The sequence below is a fragment of the Trichoplusia ni genome, chromosome 13, assembly GCF_003590095.1.
Source record: "Trichoplusia ni isolate ovarian cell line Hi5 chromosome 13, tn1, whole genome shotgun sequence".
Classification (NCBI taxonomy): Eukaryota; Metazoa; Arthropoda; class Insecta; order Lepidoptera; family Noctuidae; genus Trichoplusia; species Trichoplusia ni.
The window spans coordinates 5,612,603-5,622,602 of NC_039490.1; the positions used below are offsets into that span (position 1 = coordinate 5,612,603).

The window sequence follows — 10,000 nt, forward strand, 5'->3', positions numbered from 1 at the left end:
ATGATTTACAAGAGCACAAAACAGGTTTAACAAATGAGTTTAGTATTTTCTCTTTTTGGATTTTATAAAATAGCCGTTTTTTTTTTGGAAGATTAGAAGAGAAGAGAAAATATGAAAAGAATTGAGTTCTGTGAGAGTTGAGTATATGTAGTAGTGACGTACCAGAGAATTAAAAAAATATCAGCGGATACTCGGAACATCACTAGTTATAAGATAAGAAATTAAACAAAAAATTACGGACTGACCTTTATTACAATTAATTAGAACTTTATAAACAATTCATAATAAATCGCCAAAATTATTTCACAGGTTTTTCATAGACAAAACCCACCCAGCCACAGAAATAAATTTGGCAATATCTAAGTATTTTTATCAATAAACACTCTAATATTCCTAAATACATTTATTATTTTATACTTATAACCTAGTAATTACAACAATTTCGACGTTTATTCGTTATAAATTAAATAATAGTATATAAACAATAATTACTTAGGTCTGTAGGCAAATTCGTTTGAAACTACTTTGGAGATAGGCATATTTTATATTTAAGAATCAGCGCATATTCTAGACTCTAACACTATATTTTTATTTTTTTTATAAATAATAAGTATATAAATAACTACCTAAACAAAGACTCGTGTACTAAAATAAACAAGTCTATCATGAAATATAAAGTCTTGAAAACTACTTTTAAAATAAATTGTATTTTTTATAATAAACTATTACTCCTTCCCACTTAACCGCGGTTACAGTCATTTCTACATGGACATTTGATTCAACATTCTGAAACCATAATCATCAATATAAATATGTAAGATAAGCTGTAGTCTAGTTAAGCTGTAGTCTAATTACATTATAATATACGGCAAATAATCGATAAATATTCTCAAGATACAAAGAAAGTACCAAATCATTTGGGCATAATATCTGATGAAACGAATCGATAACTCAAAGAATGTTCTAGAACTTAAGCCTATAATATGCGCAGTTTCTTATAACATGTGTCGGTTCGTTGCTGGGCCTAGTGGAGTGTTTGCCTCTTCCTTCGTTCTTCATGCAGGGGGTCTGTCTGTTCGGGCTCGCTGACGTCATTGGAGGACTGGATTGTCAGGTCTACGGGCAAAATTTAATGGTCAAAAGTAGGCGCTTTAAAGACAAGTCTATATTTATATTATAAAGATTTAGGGTTTGTGAGTTTGTGACCTAGCAATATATTACTGAAACGTCTTTCCATGAATGTCATGGTCCGTAACATTAAAGTCGTATCGTTAAGAATCTATTCAATTAAAAAGCTGTGTTATCGTGAGAAATGTACCATAAAAGAATACGTACTCCGTTGGGATCTGAACATTTAAACAATTTAAAAACCCAATTCATTAAATACCTTTTTGCTTTCCTGGTCTCTATTTATAGCTTACAGAATTGTATTTAGAAGGCTCCAGTACTAGTTTTGCATTTGTAATTAAACTATTTTAGTAAGTATCAATTTGTTTGCTTTGCTATAAGAGTGTAATCATGGGTTTTAAGGTTAAGAATCTAAATAGCCACATTTCAAAGAGTATGTAAGAAGTAAATTATAAAATTAAAGCGATACAGTGAGTTAATGTTTCTAATAGTTTTGAGTTTAATGTTCGATTGTGTTCATCAACCTTTAATTGCAAACTGTACCTTAATAATATTGGATAAAAGTTTAATTTTCACCGTCATCGCTCTTGAAGGACCTGCCGAGCCGAGGTCCGAACCACATGCCAGGGCTCTCGGTGCGGCGCACGGCTACCGGCTGGAACTCGTTCGGGCTGCCCATGGGGAGGGCACTGCGCCCGCTACGGGGAAACGGTTTCATGTGATTCTCCTGCTGGCGACGACCACTGAATGTTTCGTAATCTGTGTAGCAATCATAAATATCTTATGCTGTCTAATTATAGTACATTCACAAACAACACGATTGGTTATGCAATAGGTGAGGCAATACAAATCGCGAAACCCTTTTATCATCTGAAAAAGTCTACTAAGTACCAGAAACTCATGGATTCCAAAACCTAGAGAAAATGTGTTTGTACCCGAATATTGTAAATTATACATGTATATATAGAGATGATAATATAGTAAGGAATAAATTCCATTAGGTAATTAGTAGTGAAACGCAATGACTCATCATTATGTTGATCTAATCTTACAAACTATTGTTATTCATTTCATTTAGGACTAAAAATAGGTAGATACAATTTTATAGCAATAGGATATTTTGGTTTGGCTAAGTTAAATATAGCTTTCACGTAATTAATTACAAGAGCGCTTTATTTAGCCAAACAAAAAACTTGTTAATACCTTATCTCGGTATTTTCTACTACTTCCATGTTCCCGTTTAAAACGTAAAAGTTTGGAATTACAATTTTGTAAAGTCACATAATCAAATTAAAAAGATGGATTTTTTTTGTAGTCGTAGTTTACACAGAGTTTGACGAGTCTCCTCACAGGATCTAAAAGCCAAAGCAGTTATGCAAATATTAAAAAGCCCACTACCAAGTCTTCATCATCATCATGATCTAATTTATCGTCGTCTACTGCTGGACATAGGCCTCCCCAATTTCATGCCATCGAGATCTATTGTCGGCTGTTCGTATCCGGCAATTTACCATACCTTTAGGATAAAGTCATTGCACCAACTCTTAAAATAATATTATTGCTCTTGTTAAAGTGCACCTATGTACATGCTGCCTAAATGAACGGCCAACGTCTCTCTTCTAAAATCAACAGGTGAAAACTTTAAGAGGTGGTCGTAGGATCTTATGTTAAACGTACCATTGTAGACGTCATCGATGGGAATCTGCCACGTATTGCGGGAGACGCGGCCCACGCGTGGGAACGGGTACAGGTTCAGCATGCCATCCCGGCGGAGCTTCACGTCGCTATCTGTTGGGCAAAAGTTATGCATGATGATTCTGAAGGTGAAATAATTGGATTCCTTATTCCCAAAGTGGACGCATGAGAATAGGCAGTTACGTATTTTTTGGGACCGTTTAAAAGTCTGTTTAAAGGTGCTTCAAACAAGACTGTGTAATTCAGCGAATATGAGACACGCAAAAGAATATTCTAGAAATAAGTTTTAATTAAATTAAACTAATAAATTCGTTTGACTGAAACCTTTCTGATTATAAAATAAATACCCAATAACATTCACTGCTTATCACTAAAGTTTTTCTAAAATAAAAAAAGACGCAAAACTGTTATTTACGGCCTGCAAAAAAAAAACAGTTCGGAAATAGAACACCACAAGTAAACTAGTCAAATGAAGTCGTACGTCGATATCGCAAATTGACTGATGGATAGTCTGCACTTCACCGAATCCACAAATAGATGGGCTCCCTGTAGAACGTAATCATTCTTTTTTTGAATTCGTATGTGTACTGGCAGTTTATAAAAAAAAGCGAAGAACTTTTGTTTCTTTTTTGTTTTGGGTTGTAGTTTAAAAATGGCTGTCGTTGAGCGGTTTGATTAAGTTATGTTGACTAAACAGTTTTGTTTAATAAAGGACTATGTATTAATAAACTATGACCGCACGCGTGGGTGCACGTCAATTTATATCAAAATAACACAAGACGAAGAAAACTAGAGTAATCAAATTAACAAGTAAATATAAGTAAAGTTCAAATTCTCATGTAATTAACCAAAAATTGTTATTATATCAATATTTAATAAGGTTTCGTTATCAATAGACACCAATATTCATACTAAACTTTAAAATGAAATTGTACATGATAATTTTTAGCCGGCCTATCTCAAGCTTTTAAAATTGTTATAAAAAGGAACACTTCACAGCTTAAATCGGAGGTGCCTTACTACTTTTCGGATAATCTCCCTTCAATATGTGATGGTCGGCCCTTGCTTCAGTAATACAAGTGAACAATTTAATTGATAGACCAGAAATTGTGGCTGACTCGCAAAACTCTGCGCGACATGTAGCGGTTTCGATCCCCGCGTACGACAAGCGTTTGTGTGATCCACGAATACTTGTCCCGAGTCTGGATCCTTCGTGCATGTGACTTGAATATTTGCGAAACCCCCTACGACACAAGAGTAATATTCCTGAGAGCTTGAGCTTATTGAAAAAATAATATAATAGGAAACTCGCAGATCCTTACAATATCTTCAGCGACTGCCCAACACTAATGTTCGCTTAAAACTGTATTTATCCCTACAAAGGAGAGATATTTGAGTTAAACACAATAGCCGGCCAACCCTTTCAAAAACCATAATTGCTTCCCTGAAATTAAGGTAAGTAAATAGCATTTTGAGGTTGAATACAACCTTCTTTCACGATTCACCGCGATATTGTATAACGTATTCGAATCGCGTCCGGAACAAATGTCCCGGTAATCCGTTAAACCGATTTGCGTGTCATTTGCATTGTAAACGCTGTATGAAGATTTTATCGAGTAACGATCGATTTGGATGCATTAATGAATTATATCAACAGGGAAATTTTTATTTTTGTTTTAGTTTTCTTTCGGTATTTCCAAGTTTTGCCCCTCTGATCATGACATCCTTTTTTGTTCGGCCATTGAATTCTCACCGGTGCTCATGAGAGATCCTAGTCGGGGCAGGACTCAGACTACACTTGTGTGTGCACTAATACATTGCAATTCATTACGCTCGGACCGTGGGCCTGCAGCTAATAGAGCCAACGGCTTACTTTTGCACTTGCCTTATAGTTATACTATAGAACTTTGATTATCATATTGGGATTAAGCCAGTGCACGGCCTGTAGCAAATTCGGCCCACAGAACCTTTGGGCTGCTTTAGCTTTTCAAATTCTTCTGTTGCTTTTGTTGAGCTACTCACTTGTGTGCTTGCAGCGCTCAATTTCAGGAATATAGTTCAGCTTATCATTAAGATCGCGGGCTGTGATCAGCAGGTACAAAAATGAAAGTTCTCTTCGCATGCAAATGAGTTATTTGTTTCCTGTTAATTTTTAAGGATGTTTCTAAACAAAAGATATGAGTCAAAATCATCAATCACGAAAGTTTTCTATGATTTTGATCTGATTTGGTAATCATTAGACTTGTTTTCGATTGGGTTTGGTTGCTGAGATTATTTATCCTTATTAAATATAGAAAGCAATAAAGTATACATATTTTCTACAGAATAGATCCCTGAGAATAGATATTCAAAGTTATTATACTGTCTAGTAATATCTCGAACGCCTACTTCCTTAAGATAAATCTTATTAGTGCATCTTAATGGCATCTGGAGCTAGCTTTAAATACCCCTAGAAGGTTCTATCAATATTATCGATATTGTTAGTCACTTATCTTTTCTAGTGTTTATATTAAAACTTTTATGAAATATTTTTTCACTTTTTTCTTTCAGTTACATTTCAAGACATAGTGGAATAACTACTAAACTGCTAACTTTAGTGGTAAAACTATAAACACTTTTTATAGTCGTAACTATTAAAAGTGGTTACATGGTTAAGGTAAGTGGTATAACATCATGTCCATTCAAACAATGATGAGTTTTATCATCTTGTGTTTAATGCATTTGTCAAATCCAATTCTACGAGTTTATGAATTCAATGTAAATTTAACGATTTTCAAAAGTGGAATAGTGGCAATACACTGACCGGGATCCCAAAGACCTCACTCATTGTGGAAGGGGATAAAGACGAAAATAAGTAAAAATAACGACGCTCGACTTTGACTCCTGCGTTATAAAACCAAACACCGAATCTCTTAAAGAAATACACAAACAACATTACCTTATGAAACAGGTGGAAAACCCTACACTTTTGTTAGAGTAAATCGTTTAACCAAGTCTCTAGACAAAATAATCTGCACAAGCACACATAAGCACCTTATAATGTGAAGATCCAACGTGTATGTTTAACTTATTCATGCTAAAGGCTTCTGCGAAACGTCTAGGTGTATTAGTTCCACTCTAAGAGATGTTTACGGTGTATAATTATAAATAATGGATCACTCGTCTACTCGCTGAGGGTATGTGATTTATTGAATTGTGAGGTTGAGTTTGGACTGATTTTATTTGTATGTCATATATTATGATAGTTTGTTGTTTAAGGCATAAAACTATGATGGTTTTTTTTTCGTCTCTTCTTCAATGCAATTACATTTTACGCAAAAAGAAATATGATTTCACGGATTTTTGGTTCCCAAAATGAGAGTTTATATTAACGCATTCAGGATAATGTTAATTATTTTAATAATTAAAACATGAGTTTTATTCTGGAGGAATTTTTCAGGTAAGTACTCTCGAAAAGATACAGTTATTTGACTTTGGTACGTATTTCCAAGAGGACATTTCTATAAGGAAAACCGACAAAAAACTTCGGAAGTTAGTTCATATTATATGATTGTCTCTTGAAGTTTTTTGAACTCATCTATATTCTAATTAAATCGTCTGTATTCTAATTAGTATTAATGTTATAATGAGTGTTACTTACTGTAAGCGCTGGCGAGGGCGGATGCCAGCATGACCATGGCTACGACGAACTTCATTGTTGACTGCATTGTACCTGCTGGACTAAAACAAATGGCTTTTAGTTATTATTTAAAAGTTCAGAAAATCATAAAATTCTTTTGATTTTAAATTGATTTTAAATACAATCTCGATAAATACTTCAATAGAAAGTATATTTTTATCAAGCTGATTGTGTTTTGTTTAACTATTTCAAAATTAGAATCAAGAATTTTTGCACGTAATTATAATCCTTTAGTTAAACACTTCATTGTCAGCTCAGAGGAAGATTTTCAATTTTCCTGTATTTTTTTATTTTCCTTAGACTATGTGACCCAATGCTCGATCATGATGATACTTTTTGCATTAATTGAAGTAAAATAACTGTTGTGAAGTGAAATGCTGTCTGTAATTTGGCTCAGTAGTTTTTCCCTAAAGTCTTTTTAATTTTTTTGTTTTTAATTCTATTTACATAAAAACCTAACAATCTCGAACAAGAACCTACTTAAGTGTGAACTTCTTCTGGTCTAACGTAACGCCCGAAGCGACTTAATTCACAAACTTAACTTGCCAGCGCCAGGTTAATCCATTTGATCTCAACCTAACATGTTGAAACTTTCAAAAGGTTATACGGCGGCGTTTATCTTCAATCTTAAACTAAAGTTAGGTTCAGATAAAGAAAATGTTTAATGAGTTAAGTATGTTGGTGTGTTGTTTGATGGTATTTGTTTCTGAGGGTCTATCACTACGTTTTAAAGTTATATTGTTATGGTTGTGGAAGCGGGACAGTGCTATACATGGTGTAGAGTGGCATCTCTTTCCCACACTCGCAATATTACTTTAAGTTGTGTCGATAGGACCTTTGGTTTTATTTTATCTGGAACTTACAAAATATGGATTTGCTCTCTTTGATTTGGTATTGGTAGAGTGTGGAGCTTATAATTTTTAAATTAGATTTTAAGTGACAGTGACAGTCGGCAATCCAAAAGCAAGCGCTAATTTATGAACGTTCAACCTCAACATGTTTTAAAAGGCCAGTATTTTTTTATAACAGGAGTATAGTCAAAGCCAGTTTTAATCTTATACTATCTTTTAAAACACTAATTATCTTAGATGACTAAATAAATTAACAGAATTGTGACAAAATAACTAAGAGCTTTCAGGAAAAGTAACAAAATATTTTGACAATTGTCACGGTTTTTTATAAGCCATGACATATAATTTAGTAAATTATTTCATAGCACGACGTTTTTAGTGAACGTTGGCCATCTTTATAGACACAATGAGCAGAAAATTTATTATTGATATGCTAATACTTTTTTTATTTTATTTTAAGGAAACACTGTTATTAAAATATCACGGGTTTAGCCTTCAAACGAATGCCTATCATCCACATGAAATTAGATGGAGATTGAATCATATATTTTTATGAGCACGTAAGTCAGACTCATTTGAATGTCGGAGAAGATGCAGATTTTTTTTTAAATCGTTTTGTAATATTAAGAGCAAAATTGACATAAGATTGTTTTGGGATAACTTGTATTTCATAAATCGAATGCAAATGATTATGAAAAAGAAGTAAATTAATTGTGGGTTGGTTGCCATTGTTAAAATGATTGGTAGAATTGTCCGTTAAAATGATTATTCCTTTTTTTTACCGATTATGGTATAACAAAATAATAACTAATTTAAATATATGGTTCTCTTAACGTATTTATTACTTTGTCGCGTATTGTATTTTATTTCATTTAAGTATCTAATATATAGAAATTTTAATTCAAAGTAATTCTTTTAATTGTTATTTCATATTATTATTTATTTTTAAAATTTATTAGATGACTAATCTTAAGCTTTTTCTTGAAAACTTAAAAAAAAGTAAGATAATGAAGTCTTGAAACGAATAATTTAAATAACATGGAGAAAGAACTTCTGCGGAAGAGTAAGTTTTGAAGTAAGGTGCAAATAGTTCCCTAGATTGCCACAGTTGAACAGTTTGAAAAAAATGCGCTGTAAAAGTTACTTCGACTCTATTATTAAGTACCTAAGTGTTATTGTCGACTAATATAAAATCTAGCTTTATATTCCTACCTTGTTAGTAAGTTTAGTAAATACGAATGGAAAAAAAACTTGCGGTTAATAAAAAGAAATTAAAACCTTTGCCTTAGTTCTTCAAATTCGAATGAGTATAGAGATTTTGAATTTGGAAGACCGTTCTCCGTTTAAATTATGACGCATTGCATTTTTGAAACCGTTTATACTAGGGGTGACAGTTTTGAAATCTAATATATAAAATTCCCGTGTCACGATGTTAGTTACCGTACTCCTCCGAAACCGATCGAGCGATTTTTATGAAATTTTGTATACATATTGGGTAGGTCTGAGAATAGAACAACATCTATTCATCATATCCCCAAGCGATAAGGGTTGCTCAAACTAAAAAAAAAAAATATTTTTTGGACGAAATTGTTTGTTTTATTTTTTTTTTATAATGTGGCATTAAAATACATACAACTAGAAAAAAAAAATCGGCAAAACAACGTTTGCTGGGTCAGCTAGTTTTACTATAATATTTGATTACAATATTTTCTTAAATACAAGAATGAGATTTTAATAAAATTGAGACGAATGGTATTATTTTGAAAATAAATGGTTAATCTTGTATGCTAATTGTGTGAGTCGATTATTATTAATAATTATTAATTTTATTATATGAAATATTAAATACCTTAGTTAAAGAAGTTGACTTTTGAATTTGTGTTATTTCGAGATTAAAAAGAGTTAATATTTCTTTTAGCAAAAATTTTTACTTTTAGCATAACTTCTTTAAGCCAAAAATATACAATAATCGCTGACGAATTTATATTAAAATGCTTATATTTTTATAAGCTTGGATACATTAATTTTATTGTACTTAAAAAAGTTATATTCGAATTAAATTAAAAGAAAAATAACACTAGCTGATTCCACGAAATGTAAAGTTAGATTCAAAATGTGATTCTAAAAAAAAAAACAAGAAAAAAAAAGAACAGAAATTTTTACAGAGAGGCACTGGTATTCACTCACCTCGTCCACCTGTTGCACGCCGAATGCTGTGCCGTGATCCGTAGCCCCAGTTTATATAGGCCCCGGCACCGGAGGGATGAACCTGGCGCTCAAACTTTACCTTACACACACTATTTTAATATTATATTTTTGTTAGGGAAAAGCTTTACTCATAGAATTTAATTTAATTATTTTTGAAAAAAGAAATGTCATAAAATACATTAACGACTAATTAAATTAAATATTTAACAGGGAAATTTTTTGAAACGTAAATTCTAATTCGTTCTTTTTTACGAAAAATACTATTTAAATAAGTTTAGAATACTATGTGCCTAACGCTTATTTCTGAACTACCAGTCAATCAATCAATCTTCAGAATCGAAATAAATAAAATGCAGTAGGTATGTTAATTTTAAATTATGCGGCAACTCAGCACATATCATACAATTTGCATGCACGGTGCTGAATACGCGCATTTTTC

At 32.4% G+C, this 10,000-nt stretch overlaps 1 protein-coding gene across 3 annotated transcripts; it reads right to left on the reverse strand.

The window, feature by feature from the left end:
- Positions 1–233: 233 nt before the first annotated feature.
- Positions 234–9,683, reverse strand: LOC113499819 (CAPA peptides-like). 3 transcript variants are annotated; one of them, XM_026880360.1, is made up of 5 exons: positions 9,541–9,683; positions 6,464–6,538; positions 2,806–2,916; positions 1,705–1,887; positions 234–1,116 (listed from the first exon to the last, which is right to left on the reverse strand). In XM_026880360.1, the coding sequence occupies exons 2-5, from the start codon at positions 6,528–6,530 to the stop codon at positions 1,025–1,027; spliced, it is 453 nt and encodes a 150-aa protein (XP_026736161.1). In that variant the 5' UTR covers positions 6,531–6,538; positions 9,541–9,683; the 3' UTR covers positions 234–1,024. The 3 variants fall into 3 exon arrangements, with proteins under 3 accessions (XP_026736161.1, XP_026736160.1, XP_026736162.1); XM_026880359.1 differs by having other exon boundaries at positions 6,464–6,543; XM_026880361.1 differs by having other exon boundaries at positions 1,028–1,116; positions 1,672–1,887; positions 6,464–6,543.
- Between the last annotated feature and the right edge of the window lie 317 nt (positions 9,684–10,000).